This window comes from Barbus barbus (genome assembly GCF_936440315.1).
Source record: "Barbus barbus genome assembly, chromosome: 4".
NCBI lineage: Eukaryota > Metazoa > Chordata > Actinopteri > Cypriniformes > Cyprinidae > Barbus > Barbus barbus.
The window spans coordinates 30584828-30603666 of record NC_136732.1 but is presented as its reverse complement, the minus strand read 5'-3'; the positions used below and the strand labels follow the sequence as shown (position 1 = coordinate 30603666).

General features: G+C 36.6%; 2 protein-coding genes across 5 annotated transcripts; one reads left to right on the top strand and one right to left on the bottom strand.

Moving 5' to 3' along the window:
• The first annotated feature begins 167 nt into the window (after positions 1-167).
• LOC306862137 (intraflagellar transport protein 70A-like) lies at positions 168-16025 on the top strand. Of its 4 annotated transcripts, none has more exons than XM_079404792.1 (20): positions 168-352; positions 530-595; positions 4095-4304; positions 7729-7785; positions 7991-8118; positions 8228-8363; positions 8686-8790; positions 8876-9004; positions 9313-9362; positions 11317-11469; positions 11616-11681; positions 11966-12019; positions 12101-12166; positions 12318-12394; positions 12571-12781; positions 13498-13569; positions 13692-13795; positions 14458-14536; positions 14867-14996; positions 15281-15773. In XM_079404792.1, exons 5-20 carry the CDS (start codon positions 8107-8109, stop codon positions 15415-15417), a joined length of 1581 nt encoding a protein of 526 aa, XP_079260918.1. In that variant the 5' UTR covers positions 168-352; positions 530-595; positions 4095-4304; positions 7729-7785; positions 7991-8106; the 3' UTR covers positions 15418-15773. The 4 variants fall into 4 exon arrangements, with proteins under 4 accessions (XP_079260918.1, XP_079260915.1, XP_079260916.1 ...); XM_079404789.1 differs by lacking the exon at positions 7991-8118 and adding an exon at positions 13306-13353 and having other exon boundaries at positions 15281-15771; XM_079404790.1 differs by lacking the exon at positions 7991-8118 and having other exon boundaries at positions 172-352; positions 15281-16025.
• On the bottom strand, positions 15902-17885 carry LOC306862159 (UPF0764 protein C16orf89 homolog). The gene is made up of 6 exons (XM_079404829.1): positions 17785-17885; positions 17581-17698; positions 17282-17444; positions 17008-17094; positions 16799-16876; positions 15902-16166 (listed from the first exon to the last, which is right to left on the bottom strand). The coding sequence occupies exons 1-6, from the start codon at positions 17805-17807 to the stop codon at positions 16063-16065; spliced, it is 573 nt and encodes a 190-aa protein (XP_079260955.1). The 5' UTR covers positions 17808-17885; the 3' UTR covers positions 15902-16062.
• Between the last annotated feature and the right edge of the window lie 954 nt (positions 17886-18839).

Genomic DNA, 18839 nt, shown 5'->3' with positions numbered 1-18839 from the left:
ATTAATAAAATTTAATATATGAAGAAATTGACAAAGAAATTGGCAATATATGCCAATGCTGTATCTTATGTATTAAAAATAAAGAATTTTTAAGCATAAATAAATTCTCTTTCAGTCTCTGCAAAGAGCAGAAACCCAGTGGAGTAAAGATATAATGATTATGTCACATCCGTTTCTGGGACGGTTGCTAAGAGACAGGATTGCTGCGTCTTGTCTCTGAAAACACAGAAGGGTTGCATCTTCAACTTTGACGTTTTTGTTTATGAGGCAAAACTACATGTAGCGTTTGTTTTCGATAATGCCGCTAACAACGATTAAAGACGGCGAATACACTGCCACCGTGTACAAAATGGTGAGTTATTAGCAGCACAAGCTAACAGGCTAACTTAGCTTAGTGACCACTGGTCTATGCCGTTTGCTTGCATTCGCACTTTTAGCTAAACGTTTAGAAACAAATTGCTTTTTAGCCATTTTCTTTTTTTATTGAAATGATTGGCTTTATACTAATCCTTATTTCTTTGTTTATAAGATCAAAGAAGGGCGATATGGAGACGCAATTCATATTCTGAGCAAAGAGCATCAGAAACACACTAAAGTAAGTTACAGCAGTCATACTGAACACATTCTTTACATTGAATCAATCAATAAACGTCCTGTGCCTTAAACTGTGTTCTCTGTTAACTCTAAAAAAATCTCAGTTTAGCCATTTCAAATTTAAAATCAATGTATGGGTCATTCCTGTTATACAGTGACTTTTCTGTCTCTATGATTTACTTACTCATATTTTCTCTAAAATAGTCACATATTTATAAGAAATTGCTTAAATTATACATATTATGGCTACTTTTTCACTTAAACAGAGATAATAGACATTACAAATATTATTTTGTTTTTTTACACACCTTTTTATTAATACATGCGTTCAGTTTCATCATGTCCTCAGTGCAAAGTAATCAACTTCCACTAGAAATATAATCCATGAAATGATAAACACCTCAAAATATTTTTAAATTATGTTAGGGACTAGGCTAAACTTTAACTAATCATACACAGTGCCCTCCATAAGTATTGGAACGGTGAAGACAACATTGCTCTGTTGGCTGTGGAGTCAAGACATTTGCAAATATGATTAAAAGATGAATATGAGACAAAACTACAGAATGTCACATTTTATTATTAGCCGTTTCAACACATATATGTTTTACCAAATAAAAAGAACAGCACTTTTAGAGTTCATCCCACTCATTGATGTGAGCATAAGTATTGGGACAGTTGAACATAAGGCAGATATAAAAGATTAAAAGCTATTATTTAGTTGCAGATCCCTTGTGCACAATCACAGCAGTGAGTCTGTGACCCATAGACATCAACACACTCTTGGACTCATCCTTTGAAATGCTTTTCCCGGCCTTTAATGCAGACAATTCCAATTGTTGCTTGTTTTGGGGAGTTTCTGCCTTTACTCTCCTCTTCAGCTGGAGAGTAAAGGCAGAACCTAGCCTACACAGCTACCCCCTAGCCTACATCATTGGCACATCGCCTGTTTTATTGAGCTGAGTTTTGGACAAGAGATGAAGTTGAAATGATATAGATATGTAAAGATATGATATTATTGCATATCAGTGTAGTATATGGTCTATTATTCTATTTTTATTTTTAATTTATTTCATTGTTATATTTTAGGGGTAATGTTAGCCATTAGCCATTTGTTAGTTTGGTTGTTTGATGAGAAAGTGATGAAATTTGCCATAAACGCATTAAGAATGCATACAACTGTAGCAGCAGGAACTAATGACGGCATGGTTTAATGTTTGGTTATAATCAAAAGTGTTTTACTTAACAAAAGAGTCACCAACAAATAACAATTTAAATGCAGATGGAGAATCTCTCTAAGTAAACCCAAAACAAAATATAACAGTCGGAGTGTTCAGGCCATGGTTGATATCTGGATTGCAGAGAAGAAGATCCTCTAGTAGTTTGACCAAGTGGAGCTTTATCTCCACTGGCTCACAGGTTCCAAGTGCACCCAATCAACAATCACCTCAAAAGAACAAAGATGATTAACAACTCACACAAGGGCCGTCACAATGTTGATCACTCAAAAAACTACACCTAATTTAGCTCAACATTTTCCACCCTGTTAGATTGTGAAATGTGAAACTAACAGGGTGGAAATTATAATAGAATAACTAGTATTTATTGTATACTGCAAATTAATCTACCTCCATAAATATATATATATGTGTGTATATATATATATATATATGTATATATGTATGTGTGTGTATATACAGTGTGTGTGTGTGTATATATATATATATATATATATATATATATATACAGGTGCTGGTCATAAAATTAGAATATCATGAAAAAGTTTATTTATTTCAGTAATACCATTCAAAAAGTGAAACTTGTATATTAGATTAATTCATTACACACAGACTGATATATTTCAAATGTTTATTTCCTTTAATTTTGATGATTATAACTGACAACTAATGAAAGTCCCAAATTCAGTATCTCAGAAAATTAGAATATTGTGAAAATGTTCAATATTGAAGACCCCTGGTGCCACACTCTAATCAGCTAATTAACTCAAAACACCTGCAAAATCCTTTAAATGGTCTCTCAGTCTAGTTATGTAGGCTACACAATCATGGGGAAGACTGCTGACTTGACAGTTGTCCAAAAGATGACCATTGACACCTTGCACAAGGAGGGCAAGACACAAAAGGTCATTGCTAAAGAGGCTGGCTGTTCACAGAGCTCTGTGTCCAAGCACATTAATAGAGAGGTGAAGGGAAGGACAAGCTGTGGTAGAAAAAAAGTGTACAAGCAATAGGGATAACCGCACCCTGGAGAGGATTGTGAAACAAAACCCATTCAAAAATGTGGGGGAGATTCATTAAGAGTGGACTGCAGCTGGAGTCAGTGCTTCAAGAACCACCACGCACAGACGTATGCAAGACATGGGTTTCAGCTGTCGCATTCCTTGTGTCAAGCCACTCTTTAACAAGAGACAGCGTCAGAAGCGTCTTGACTGGACTGCTGCTGAGTGGTCCAAAGTTATGTTCTCTGATGAAAGTAAATTTTGCATTTCCTTTGGAAATCAAGGTCCCATAGTCTGGAGGAAGAGAGGAGAGGCACATAATCCACGTTGCTTGAGGTCCAGTGTAAAGTTTCCACAGTCATTGATGGTTTGGGGTGCCATGTCATCTGCTGGTGTTGGTCCATTGTGTTTTCTGAGGTCCAAGGTCAACGCAGCTGTCTACCAGGAAGTTTTAGAGCACGTCATGCTTCCTGCTGCTGACCAACTTTATGGAGATGCAGATTTCATTTTCCAACAGGACTTGGTACCTGCACACACTGCCAAAGCTACCAGTACCTGGTTTAAGGACCATGGTATCCCTGTTATTAATTGGCCAGCAAACTCGCCTGACCTTAACCCCATAGAAAACCTATGGGGTATTGTGAAGAGGAAGATGCAATATGCCAGACCCAACAATTCAGAAGAGCTGAAGGCCACTATCAGAGCAACATGGGCTCTCATAACACCTGAGCAGTGCCATAGACTGATCGACTCCATGCCACGCCGCATTGCTGCAGTAATCCAGCCCAAAGGAGCCCCCAACTAAATATTGAGTGCTGTACATGCTCATACTTTTCAGTTGGCCAACATTTCTAAAAAATATTTTTTTTTTGCATTGGTCTTAATTGATATTCTAATTTTCTGAGATACTGAATTTGGGACTTTCATTAGTTGTCAGTTATAATCATCAAAATTAAAGGAAATAAACATTTGAAATATATCAGTCTGTGTGTAATGAATTAATCTAATATACAAGTTTCACTTTTTGAATGGTATTACTGAAATAAATCAACTTTTTCATGATATTCAAATTTTATGACCAGTACCTGTGTGTGTGTGTGTATATATATATATATATATACACACACACATACATGCATGCATGTATACATATATATCTATACGTGTGTGTATGTGTGCGTGTGTGTGTATAAAATCTCTTTGTCTATATAAAAAATATTATATGATTTCTCTATATAACTGTGTGTCTCTGTATGTCCAGTCCAGGGCTGCTTTGTCTCTGCTAGGATACTGCTACTACCACATGCAGGACTTCACGAATGCTGCAGAATGTTATGAACAGCTGACACAGCTTCACCCAGAGGTCGAGGACTACAAACTTTACCATGCCCAATCTCTGTATGGAGCGTGTGGCTTCCCAGAGGCCATTAAAGCCACTTTTCTCTTGGACAGCACAACTAGTCATACTAAGGTGAATACACATTACCTTTTGTCACATCTGCAAAAACAAATGTGTGAATTATGAAAATGTACCATCCCTAAAACTGTTTTGCAGGTTTATATATATCTATATATAAATTATATATATATATATCAGAGCCTTTCTAGGGGGCGCACAAATCACATTGTGTGTGTGTGCTGTTTTATCGGTTTCACTTTCGAAATTGATCACGTTCAGCAAGAAGGGGAGAGGATGGAAAGTGGGAGGCACAGTAACCCCCCCCTTTGGCGCCGGTCCTGAGATATATATATATATATATATATATATATATATATATATATATATATATATATATATATATATATATATATACATACCCTCACTGGCCACTTTATTAGGTACACCTTGCTAGTAGCGGGTTGGACCCCCTTTTGCCTTCAGAACTGCCTTAATTCTTCGTGGCATAGATTCAACAAGATGTTGGAAACATTCCTCAGAGATTTTGGTCCATATTGACATGATAGCATCACGCAGTTGCTGCAGATTTGTCGGCTGCACATCCATGATGCGAATCTCCCGTTCCACCACATCTCAAAGGTGCTCTATTGGATTGAGATCTGGTGACTGTGGAGGCCTTTGAGTAAAGTGAGCTAATTGTCATGTTCAAGAAACCAGTCTGAGATGATTTGAACTTTGTGACATGGTGCATTATCCTGCTGGAAGTAGCCATCAGAAGATGGATACACTGTAGTCATAAAGGGATGGACATGGTCAGCAACAATACTCAGGTAGGCTGTGGCGTTTAAACGATGCTCAATTGGTACTAAGGGGCCCAAAGTGTGCCAAGAAAATATCCCCCACACCATTGCACCACCACCACCACCAGCCTGAACCGTTGAGACAAGGCAGGAAGGATCCATGCTTTCATGTTCTTTATGCCAAATTCTGACCCTGCCATCTGAATGTCTGAGCAGAAATCGAGACTCATCAGGCAACGTTTTTCCAATCTTCTATTGTCCAATTTTGGTGAGCCTGTGCGAATTGTAGCCTCCGTTTCTTGTTCTTAGCTAACAGGAGCGGCACCCGGTGTGGTCTTCTGCTGCTGTAGCCCATCTGCTTCAGGGTTCAACGTGTTGTGCGTTCAGACTCAGAGATGGTATTCTGCATACCTTAGAGTGGTTATTTGAGTTACTGTTGTCTTTCTATCATCTCTAACCAGTCTGCCCATTCTCCTCTGACCTCTGACATTAGCAAGGCATTTTCGTCCACACAACTGCCGCTCACTGGACATTTTCTATTTTTCTGACCATTCTCTGTAAACCCTAAAGATGGTTGTGCGTGAAAATCCCAGTAGATCAGCAGTTTTTGAAATACTCAAACCAGCCCGTCTGGCACCAACAACCAATCCACGTTCAAAGTCACTTAAATCCCCTTTCTTCCCCATTCTGATGCTCGGTTTGAACTTCAGTAAGTCGTCCTCATCACATCTAGATGCCTAAATGCATTGAGTTGCTGCCATGTGATTGGCTGATTAGCAATTTGTGTTACCAAGCAATTGAACAGGTGTACCTTATAAAGTGGCCGGTGAGTGTATATATACAGATACATCTAAAACAATTAGAATATCGTGAAGATGTTCATTTTTTCTTGTAACTTATTTCAAAAAGTGAAACTTCCATATATTTTAGATTCATTACATGTAAAGTAAAACATTTCAAAAGTTTTTTTGTTTTAAAATTTTGATGATTAGAGCTTACAGTTCATGAAAGTCAAAAATCAGTATCTCAAAATATTTACATTTGAGTTTCAATTAATGACCATCCCTACAGTATAAATTCCGGGTATCTCTTGTTCTTTGAAACCACAATAATGGGGAAGACTGCTGACTTGGCAATGATCCAGAAGACGATCATAGACACCCTCCACAAAGAGGGTAAGTCACAGAGGGTCATTACTGAAAGGTGTGGCTGTTTACAGAGTGCTGTATCAAAGCATATTAAATGCAAAGTTGACTGGAAAGAAGAATTTGGGTAGGAAAAGGTGCACAATCAACAGGGATGACCGCAAGCTTGAGAATACTGTCAAGCAAAGCTGATTCAAACACTTGGAGAACTTCACAAGGAGTGGACTGAAGCTGGAGTCAGTGCATCAAGAGTCACCACACTCAGACGTCTTCAGGAAAAGGGCTACCAAGCCACTTCTGAACCAGACAACAACGTCAGAAGCGTCTTACCTGGGCTGTGGAGAAAAAAAACTGGACTGTTGCTCAGTGGTCCAAAGTCCTCTTTTCAGATTAAAGTAAACTTTGCATTTAATTTGGAAATCAAGGTTCCAGAGTCTGAAGGAAGAGTGGAGAGGCACAGAATCCATGTTGCTTGAAGTCCAGTGTGAAGTTTCCACAGTCTGTGATGATTTGGGCTGCCATGTCATCTGCTGCTGTTGGTCCACTGTGTTTTCTGAATTCAACAGTCAATGCAGCCATCTACCAGGAAAGCACTTCATGCTTCCTTCTGCTGACAAGCTTTATGGAGATGCTGATTTCATTTTCCAGCAGGACTTGGCACCTGCCCACACTGCCAAAGGTATCAAAAGCTGGTTCAGTGACCATGGTGTTACTGTGCTTGATTGGCCAGCAAACTCGCCTGACCTGAACCCTATACAGAATCTATGGGGTATTGTCAAGAGGAAGATGAGAGACACCAGACCCAACAATGCAGATGACCTGAAGGCCGCTATCAAAGCAACCTGGGCTTCCATTACACCTGAGCAGTGCTACAGGCTGATTGCCTCCATGCCACGCCGCATTGATGCAGTAATTCATGCAAAAGAAGGCCCAACCAAGTATTGAGTACATAGAAATGAACATACTTTTCAGAAGCCTGACATTTGTTTTTAAAATATCCTTTTTTTTATTGATCTTATGTAATATTCTAATTTTGGGTTTTCATTATCTGTAGGCCATAATCGTCAAAATTTCAAGAATTAAAGGCTTTAAATATTTCACTCTATGTGTAATGAATCTATATAATATATGGGTTTCACTTTCTGAAATGAGTGACAAAAAATATTGACCTTTTTTACGATATTCTAATTTTTTTAGATGTACCTGTATATCATGTGACACTAAAGATAGGGATAATGGCTGAAAGTTCAGCTTTGTCATCACGGTAATAAATTACATTTTACAATGGATTAAAATAGCATTTAATTTGTACATTGTAATTATATTCCACAATATTACTGTTTTTACTGTATTTTGTTTATCAAATAAATGCAGCCTTGGTAAGCATAAAGGACTTCTTTCAAAAAAAATTTAATAAGCCTCTAAACTTTTAAACGGTAGTGTACATCAGTTAAAGGAATGGTTATTACTTGCATGTTACATTGCATTCCTTTTATTTTATTGATGCTGATCTTTAAAATAAATATTATTATTCATCCCATTTCTAAACAGATGATTAAACTGCAAGCTGCCATCAAATATGGAGAGGAAGATTTCTCAGGTGCAAAGGTAACATTTTTCTATCTGATGTAATTTATTCACCCTTATGTCATTCTAAACCACAATTATTGACTTTAATTCTACTATGGAACACATTTGGAAAATTGTTTAAGGTTGAGGGTGCAATAAAAAAAATTAAATCTTGCAAAGAGGTTCTTAAGTCTAATTTTATTTCTTTTTCTTTTTTAAAATAACTTATTTTTGTGTTTCATAGAAGAAAAAGAAAGTCGTACTGGTTTTGACATGAGGGCGAGTAAATGATGACAGAATTTTTGTTTTTGAGTGAACACTCCCTTTAAGTGTCCGAATGCTTTTAAGACCACTGCATACATGAAAAATCCGGTAAGAACTCTGAGCAATGGCACATGTGGAAAATGAATCACTATCTGACCACAGAATGTGGCATGAGCGCCTGTTTATTTTGTTGGAATATTTGGTTTTGCTTCTCCAGACTCTGGTTGAGCAGTTGCCTCAGGAAGATCCAGACTATGATGTGGATCTCGGGTGTTTGCTTTATAAGGAGGGCGAGTATGAAGAGGCTTGCAAAAAGTTTATGTCCTCCATGAATGTACTGGGCTACCAGCCAGGTGAGGATGATTTTCTTTAGCGCTGGTTCCATTGAATTATAACTGTGTGTATTTGTGGTGTCTACATGCAGAAGCTTAATAGACAAAACAGACAAACACACACACTGGTGTGTCCCAGTAATTGTTCTGCCAAGAGTTACAAACATAACATTGGCTGGCTGACCACACTGCGTAAGGGTAGTAATTTAGATTTAAAAAAAAAAAAAAAAAAAAAAAAAAAAAAAATTTATGGAAATGAATGTGGTATGGAGACTTTTTGGCACACTGTGATGTTTTCTCAGACTAGCTGTGCTGGACTCTGATTGCTTTTTGTTTGTTACAGATCTGGCCTACAATATAGCGCTTTGTTACTACAGTTTAAAGCAGTACGCTTCAGCACTCAAATATATAGCAGAAATTATTGAACGTGGAATCAGAGAGCATCCAGGTATTTGTAAAAGAAAAATGTTTAGGTGTTGCAAGATTTGCTGTGCTATAGAGTGAATTTCAATGAGTGGCTCTTATGTTTATAGAGCTCAGTGTTGGAATGACAACAGAAGGCATTGATGTAAGAAGTGTCGGCAACACCCTCGTCCTGCATGAAACTGCTTTGATTGAAGCCTTTAATCTGAAAGCAGCTATTGAATACCAGCTGAAGAACTGTAAGTATAGATAAACCCGACCTGATGTTTCACGTAGGCGCCTTCCTATCATATACTTTTTGATGTGAACTCTATTTATTCATAGCATATTATAAACTGCAAATCCATTAGCTGAATCTGTGGCCTTCCAGGACTCCTAGTGGCTTTGCATTAAGCATGAAGTCTACAGCATAGACTATGTTTTGCTCAGTGGCTTTCTGCATAATTTAGCCTGGGGTGATACACTGCTCTGTTTTGACTGCTTATTGAACTTCAGTTAATGTAATTCAGTGATTATGGCCTCATATATCTAAATTTCTTTGTTGAAGATGCTGCAGCACAGGAAGCACTGACTGACATGCCCCCCAGATCAGAAGAGGTACTAAAAATGTGACCTCTGTGGTAACACTTTTCCCCCTTGACACTTGGCATTCACATGCATTTTGAATCCTGATAGTATCTGGATAACTTATCCATTCGAAATGGAATGGCACTCATGTATTACATCATAGATTACTTTAACCATAAATTTTCTGCCATCCACAGAATTTTTAATACAATAATGGATCATTCAAAATGCTTATCTATGGATAAGACACAAAAAATCTATCTGGTCTATTGTGTTTTCCTCCTTTAAAGTAGAGGTTGCTTATAGGGATTAGATATAAAGAAAAATAAGAAAGAATTTGGTTTTAAAATGCCCCCGCAAAAGCACACCAGGAGGGAGACGTGACAGAGGAATTGGGGAGAGAAATGAGAGACTACAAGTGTAGTTCAGTGAAATAATACATTGGATGTTGTTCATTAAATTGGCGAGCAGATTGCAAGACCTCAGTATCTGTTGACTTATTCACATTGTGCAAGCAGAATGAAAAGAGAGGAAGCTGCAAAAGCTCTTTAAACACTGATAAAAATAGAGCATGATGGAAAATTTACAACCTAGTCCATCAAAGTGATGGATAATTTTTATTTGTAGCTCAGCCTCATTATATAGTACTTAATCAGCGTAATAATTATATATTGCTTAATCAAAATGCATTAGCATTTACACCTTGTCGCATTTATACTTAATGAAATGAAATCAGAAACCATCTCTAACTATCTTCGAAAGTATTTTCAGTGATCCGATCGTGGTCTTATCATATTAGGTGCATTTGCGCTTGACTTTTAATGTATTCCAAGTGTTGTCCGATTATAATTTGATCACTAAAAACACCTGGTAATGTGTTTATGTCTCATTACTATTTTATTCCAGTATATTTCCAGGTGATTTTGCGGTGAAATATTTTCCGAGTTCTGTTTTCTCATTTCTATAGCAATGCAGCAAACAAAGGCTGCCGGATAAGATCAGATGCCTGTCAAGAGAATATTTTCCTCATTAGTTATGCTGTTTGATCTGAGCGTGCTCACTCTTGCAGGATAGCTTCTTATGAATCAATGTCATAGGCATGCCAGTTCACATGCATGCTTGAGGAACTTTTATCCTATATTGACAGACTGTGTGCCATCTATTTCAGAAGAAAGAAAATTACCTAGTCAGTTGCACTGCCTTTTAATACTACAATACAAGGATTTTCTCAAATCCTTACCAGATTGCCTGCAATTATGCATTGGGAATTTGCTGTTTTTGAGATTCCGTCGCAGGTTTAATCCTTTTCTGCAGGGGTTTGTATTGTGAGAGCTGGTAAGCCCACACCTGCTAGCTGGAATGATGGTGGGCTGCAGGGACATGTCTCTGTGCTAGCTAGCGCTGGCACCTCGAAGTTAATGATTCCAAACAATGATCCATCTTACATAAGCACTCATTAAATACACAGTTTCTTCCCGCAGGACAGGTATTTTTAAACACTGAATCTGTAGCTAGGACTAGTGCACAGAATGTACCAGATTTTAATAAGAATTCAGGGTACCGTGCAAAGTTGTATTTACAGGGTTATGTAATTTCCTGAAAAGAGAGCCTATATATAGACAAAATGTGCTTATTTATCTGAAATCTAACAATTATACAATGCAGTTTTAAAGTTAATTTGCAGATACATACCCTTCATGCTGAAGTCTTTAGTTTATGCATACATGGAAATCTTGGTATCTGTTCTGAGAAATGGACAAGCGAACATAGCTATCTGCTGCCCCCTAGTGGAACGAGTGGAATGTCAGTGATTCTTTGCCATATAGACATTTAATAGTTTACAGTTAATTTGTCAATAATTTGTTCATTAGCTCCCTGAGTTTATTTCTATTTGAAAGAAATGCTTTTACATTTGAAATTTGGTTGTTTAAAGTCTGTTAACCAAAGAACTGATGATTGTCCTTTTTTCTTTTTTTACATTTAGGAGCTGGATCCAGTCACTCTTCACAACCAGGCCCTAATGAACATGGACACCAAGCCATCAGAGGGTTTTGAAAAACTTGCCTTTCTCCTTCAGCAAAACCCCTTTCCTCCTGTCACTTTCGGCAGCTTACTATTGCTTTATTGTAAATATGAGGTTAGTGTGCGTCATTGCTAACAGTTCTTAGCATTCAGGAAACTGTTTGGTAGGGGTATATTAATTATGCACTTTAGCTTTCATGGAAACTTTAAAGAAACTTATTTAAGAGGTGTATGATTGTTCTTTGCTTTTGTTGTCTATAGTACTTTGACCTCGCTGCAGATGTCTTGGCTGAAAATGCTCATCTCACTCACAAGTTTCTCACACCGGTAAGGCAGAAATGATTTTGTAGCAATTTCATGTTTTATTTCCCTTCAGCCTCATAGTATTTGCATTGTTAGTTTTATGAAAATTCAATCATGTATATACAAGTCTCCACTTTCATTAGCCTTTCCAATAAGAACATCCATATTTATTGATTCCTCTGGCCATAAGGCATTTGCAAGTAATAACACACCAGGTGATAATTGCAGAGTTGCCTCATGCATATTGACATTTCAGTCCGAACTCGCATCAAGATGGTAGGGCTAAAGTTTTGTTCTCCTGTTTATAGTACCTCTATGAGTTCCTGGATGCCATGCTCACATGTCAGACAGCTCCTGAGGAAGTAAGTGATCTTTTCCAGAGTCTTGGCTAGTATGTAGTGAGCATTTGTTTTTGAATTAATTGACATTTTCATCTGACGTAGGCTTTCCGAAAATTTGATGAAACTGCTGGAAAACTGACTGAGCAACTGCGCAAGGTTACGAAACAGGTTACAGCTTGCCATTTTGCCTTTCAACAATTCACAGAATTTATGCCTGCTTGTGTCAAATATTACTCCCTATATACACCATTATGATATCAGCATGTCTGACGCTGAAATGGCTAATTAGTAAAAAAAAATTAAATCTCTTTCCTCAAAGGTTCAGGAAGCAAGGCACAACCGGGATGATGAATCCCTAAAAAAATATGTCCAAGTCTACGACGAGGTTCTTGAGAGGTAAATGTAAGATTCATTTACATTGATTACATTTATACATTTAGCAGATGCTTTGTATGAAGTGACTTACAAAAAAGGTGATTACTAAAGATTCATCCTAAATTTGTGTTCTGTATGTAAACACATGTAAAATGTTCACAATATACAAATACTTTTAAGTGTGTTTTTTTCTTAAGGTACATCCCTGTACTAATGGCACAGGCCAGAATCTACTGGAACCGTGAGAACTACAGCATGGTGGAAAAGATCTTCCATAAGTCACTGGAGTTCTGTAATGAGCACGACACTTGGAAACTTAATGTTGCTCATGTGCTCTTCATGAATGACAACAAATATAAAGAAGCCATTGGCTTCTATGAGCCCATCGTTAAGAAGCATTATGAGAATGTAAGTTTACTGAATGTTACTGAATGTGCTTTTCTGGCCACTTTTAATGTATTTTGAGCCCCTTTAAAGACTAATGCCTTTTCATAAAAGCCACGTCCACATTTAAATAAAAAAATAAGAATGATAACTTGAAATGTCAGTTCTCAATGCTTAGTAGAGTTTCCTAAGAGTCATTTTTTAAAATAGATAGCAATAACCTAAATTAGTTAACCTGTAATATTTTGCATAAACTGGGATCCAGATGTGATTTTTAAAAACCATAAAATAAGACAGTTTTCTTTGACTCATGGATATTAGGAAATAAAATAACTTGTGCATGCAAGAATAGAGCCATTCAATTTATATTGTTTTGCTAATATTTTTATATATTTACAATATTTTATAATATATATATAAATTATAATATAAATAATATTTTATTTGTCTGTGATGGTGGGTGACATTTGGCCGTACTTGGAAGACAATTATATAACAAATCTAAACCTTTCAAATGAAAACATGTTATTTGCTCCTCTGCTTGCTAGCTGGAACAGTGTAACATTCAAGAGTGTCCCTGCAAAACAAAACCCTCGGTAAAATGATCTGTGACTCTTGGAGTCTTACTGTGTGACTGCATGGAGTTTGCGGCATGATGTTTGATTTTTGTTTTATTTCGAAGAGTGTCTACTGTTATTAGCATCCTCACAATTAATTAACAGTCACATTTTGTCCTGTAGATCCTTAATGTCAGTGCGATTGTCCTTGCTAACCTGTGCGTGTCATACATCATGACGAGCCAAAATGAAGAGGTAAAAATTCAAATCTTATTTAACTATAATTGATACCACTGGAGCAGCTTTGTTTCATCATATTTTTCTTTCTGTGTTTTTTATTTTGATTTTACCCTTCGGGTCTGCGTCTCTGTGTACAGGCAGAGGAACTGATGAGGAAGATAGAGAAAGAAGAGGAGCAAATCTCGTATGATGATCCAGACAAAAAAATCTTTCATCTGTGTATTGTCAACCTTGTAATAGGGTATGTACAATATTTTTAGGTTACACTTTATTTTAAGATGTCCTTGTTACAGTGTAATTATACATTTAAGTACTGAGTAATATTAATTAACTGCATGTACTCACTATATGGTTAGGGTTAGGATTAGGGTTTGTCTTAGAGTTAATTGCATGTAATTATGCATAATTTATTGTTATTATAATAGTAAGTACATGTAACTTGTAACAAGGACCCCTTAATATAAAGTATTACCTATTTTTTTTACATGATTGTGTTCAATCAATTCTTAAGAACAACCTCTATGAACATTTATCTTATACAGTTCGTACAGATACTGTTTTCACTTTTTAAAATGTCACACAAATCTGAAATAGCATAATAACACAAGACGACATTCTGAAAGCAGTCTGTGTATATTACACTGCCATTCAAAAGTTCGGGGTCAGTATGATTTAAAAAAAATCAAAAATCATGGTTTACACGAAAATATTAAGCAGCATTTTAAAATATTTTTTTTTAAAAAGTATCTTTTTCTTTCATAAAACTTTTTGAAAATCTTACTGACCCTAAACTTTTGAACAATATGTACGTCTAAAAAAAATGAGATCACCCATACCTTTCATTTTACAAACATCTATTCTCAAGAATTACTTGTGATACTTGCATTGCATAATTTCTTACAGGACTTTGTATTGTGCTAAAGGAAACTATGACTTTGGCATTTCTCGTGTCATAAAAAGTCTTGAGCCATACAACAAAAAGGTAATCAGTATTTCATTTAATGTTTTTAATAGCCATCTTTAGTTTAGTTTAGTCAGCACATAAACGTGCATGTTCCTTACTTGCTGTATTTATCTTAGTCCTGCTCTAAAACGGTTATCAACATGTTATTTTTGTGTATCCACAAATATCCACTGAAGAGGTCTTTGCTGTTTCCAGCTGCATAAACAGTGTTACTGTAACAGATGTACAGCACTGGATTGCTACTGCACTTCCTTTTAGTCTGATGTTTACTTGTTTTACTGAAATGATTCTCATGTGATATTATGTAGTCATTGTGTTTGACATGACACTGACATCCTATGTTTTCAGCTTGGAACAGACACGTGGTTCTACGCTAAGAGATGTTTTCTCTCACTGTTGGAAAACATGGCCAAGCACATGATCATGCTCAGGGATCCAGTGGTGCAAGAATGCATTCAGTTCCTTGAGCACTGTGAATGTAAGTACATCCTCTAAAAAAATGGTTTGATCCCACTGATAGTACTTCTAAAACAGGCACTGTATGCTGTTTCATATGTAGCAGGACTGTGTCAACGCAGAGCTTTAATCCTCCAGTAATTCGCAAAGTATCAAAATCTAATCCAATGATTACTAGTTCACTGTTGTTTTGATTGTTTAATTCAGTGGGGCTGAAATGCTGTTTTTTGAAAGCTGAGACACTAATTAATTTTCAATCCCGAGATTCTCCATGGGACTAATTACTTTTTTTATCCTCCCCTCTAGTGTACGGAAAAGATGTGCCTGCCATCATAGAGCAGCCTCTGGAGGAGGACCGCATGCACATTGGCAAGAACACCGTGACGTATGAATCACGCCTGATAAAAGCTCTCTTCTATGAAGTCACAGGGTGGAATGAGTAATCATTAAACATCATATAGCTATATCAGAACAAGATATTGGGCAAATATTCACCAAAGACCACAATTTTCTGACTGGCATTTTACATTCATTTTATGGATGGATGGAGGTCTGACTAATAAGACATCTCAACGTGGCTACTTTCTAAGCAGCTTTGGAGAGATCATGCTGTTTCTGGACTGAATTCAAACATGCATTTTTAAGCATGCATTCTCTATAACAATGAACCCACAGGGGTCCACTCCCTCCAAACATGAAATCTTAAACTAAGAGAAAATATTCACCAACAAAGGGCATTTTGTTCATTTAAACTAACCTCTGTTTGCATTAAAATAAAATAAAAACATGACTATACTTAACCTTTGATGCACAATTCATTATCGTTAAAATTGTATAGTTTGGTCATTTTTCGTCAGAATAAGAAATTTATCATAATACTGTATGTTTTTTTTATTTGATAGAAAGTATACATTTTCTTAGTTTTCCAAAAACATTAGCTTTTCTATTTATTTTCTTTGAATCATGTTGTTTTTACCTACATAGCATTAAATCTACTGCACTTTCACAGAAAATTGATCATAGAGGAAAGAATAAATATCTGTAAAGCCTGATAAAGAAGGAAAATGAGTTCTCATGAAGCATGTCCCTTAAATGAAGGGTCTCTTCGTTATGTCCTGCTCTGAAAGGTAATAGTTGAGAAAACCTCCTAATGCACTCACTGCAACTCCTGTCATATGACTTGAGCAGCCATCTATGAAAAGAAACATTAGTATTAGTTTAAAACAGTATAATCATGGGATATTAACTAATTGCTTTTTAGCAACTGCAACATTAAATGAATAGTTCACGTAAAAAGAAAAATTTGCTAAAATTTGATTCACCCTCAGATGATCCAAAATGTAGATACGTGTGTTTGTTTCTATTACATCATTTGGTCACCAGTGGATCCTCTGCAGTGAATGGGTGCCGTCAGAATGAGAGTCCAAACAGCTGATAAAAACATCAAAATAACAGTTTTGGATTGTTAACACTGCTTGACCTGTACACATTTCTCTCCTGATTCGGACTAGATGACTTTGAAAGTTTTTAAGTTAAAAACGTCCTGATGAATTTGTTTATTAAAAACACAGCTGTTCGTTTCACAAGATTAATTGATGGACTGGAGTGGTGAGGATTACTTGTGGATTATTGTGATGTTTTTATCAGCTGTTTGGACTCTCATTCTGACGGCACCCATTCATTGCAGAGGATCCATTGGTGAGCAAGTAATGCTGAATTTCTAAAGAAACAAACTCATCTATATCCTGGATGGCTTGAGGGTGAGAAACTTTTCAGCAAATTTTCATATTTGGGTGAAATATTGCTTTAAGAGCAAACAAACACCTGTCAGTATTTTTTCTCTTCTTTTCACCCGTTTGTGGGGCGCATCCAAGAATTCCTCAAATATCTGGGAGATATCCTCTAAGGGGGAAAACAATATACAACAGTTTAAAAGGTGATTCACACCTGTATAGCTCAAGGATTTTATTTAATATCCAGTTGATAAACATTAAGATATGATTTTATATATATTTAAAATGCACTCAACCCACCTTCTTTGCCAAAACAGCCTGCTTCTTGGTCTTGCCATGTTAGAATAGACTGTAACCAGTCCAATTTATAGAAGTCTGAGAATCCAACTAAACCACATAAAAGAACTGCAAAATCTATAATTTAATTTAAAAAAAAGTACAGTAAGTGGATGTTATCTTATAAGATGTGACCAAATCTTTCTCCAATATTTTGTTCAGAACTATATATATATATATATATATATATATATATATATATATATATAACTTTGTTCATAACATGGCTTATACTAACTGTTTTCTATAAAGATGTCCTGCATTTGGCCAGTAATAGCATTCTTGAAAATATCCTGGTTGCTTTTCATCATGTTGCAGCAGAAGATTCTGTTATAATGTTCCACAGTTATGTTGACATGAGACAATCTCAGGTCCCCCTTCAGCATACTGGAGCACCCTTTCTGAGGACACAAGTGTCAGACTGAATCCACACAGATTTACTTCTGGGTACATAAGAAAATATGATACTTTCTCTTCTTAACAAAAGGTAAACAGTCAATTGCTAATACTACAGTAAAGATTTTTAGGATGCGTTACCATCGTTCCTATCATGAAGTAAAGAAGCTGGTGGGACAGGGAATAGTGCGGACATCCAAATTGTGTCATCGTGTCTCTACAAGACTTAGTCACAACACATGGGGTTCCATTGTCTTTCCTTGCAATAAAATAACAGTTGTGGTATTGACTGATTTTTACAACTTTTTGATGCTATTTTTTTCTTTTATGCTATAATCTTCTTACCATGTTCCTAGAAGGAGTGTCATGCACTTGTCACTCAACTGCTCATCATAGCACTCCCCAAATCTGAATGCGGCCAAGTTCGTGTTGCCTCCTGCAGCTGCGCTGAGCTATATAAGCAGAAAGAAGCCTAATGGTGAACCATTGATGGACTGTTTACTTCAGAAGTTCAGCTCAGTGGATTCTAGGGGGTTTTGAGCCCCCAAATAAGTAGCCCGTTTAGCCCTCCAAAAAGGTCAAAATAAAACCAATGTTGTCTTTTTTTATACATTTCACTCATCTTTAAACATCCTTTTCAGACAACTTTTTAGTAATCAGAAAAGTTATTCTACATGACAAGTTCTGCCAGAGTGCGCTAAATATGACCAGAATCCGTTTATTATCGGAGGGTAAAACGACAAAATTGTTATTTCTTTTATTGGATTTACATATCATATTTTTAAAATCGTGTTTAAGGTAAATGATAGTCATTAATATTGATTGCGCGAGGAGATCCTCAACGGACTGCGCAACGAAGAATACAATTCCATTAAAAAAGCCATTGCTCAGTTGATCCAGTGTCGGTCAATTGTTACACGAGTGAAAAAATACCTTACGATCAGTATATGTTGAAACAATGTTCACAATTCAAACCTAAAGTGGCACTCAAACAATCGAGTAAACAAAGTGATTAAAAAAAATCCAATATGTAAAATAATGGCTTACCTTGAAGTATTAGGTATCCAACAACACCGTCCAGGTTGATGTTTCTGCCCTGCGTGTCAAAGTATGCGATTCCCTTGGATAAACTTATAAGTATGTTATCAATCACATCCTGATTTGATAAATCAATTGTAGACGACAGAACAAGAAGCACAAGGAAAGGATACCACATTTTAAGAGCTTTGAGAATACAAAATAAACAGGGTAAATAGTTAAGGGACGAGTGGTGTGTCCAGTAGCTTTTTCCCTTTATTTTGAAGGCGAAACCCAGTCACGCCTTCTGCGCTGAAAGATGGGTCGCGCGTCTACACCGCGTCGCGTGGCAGCGATGGCCCTGAAGCGAAGAAACCTTTGCA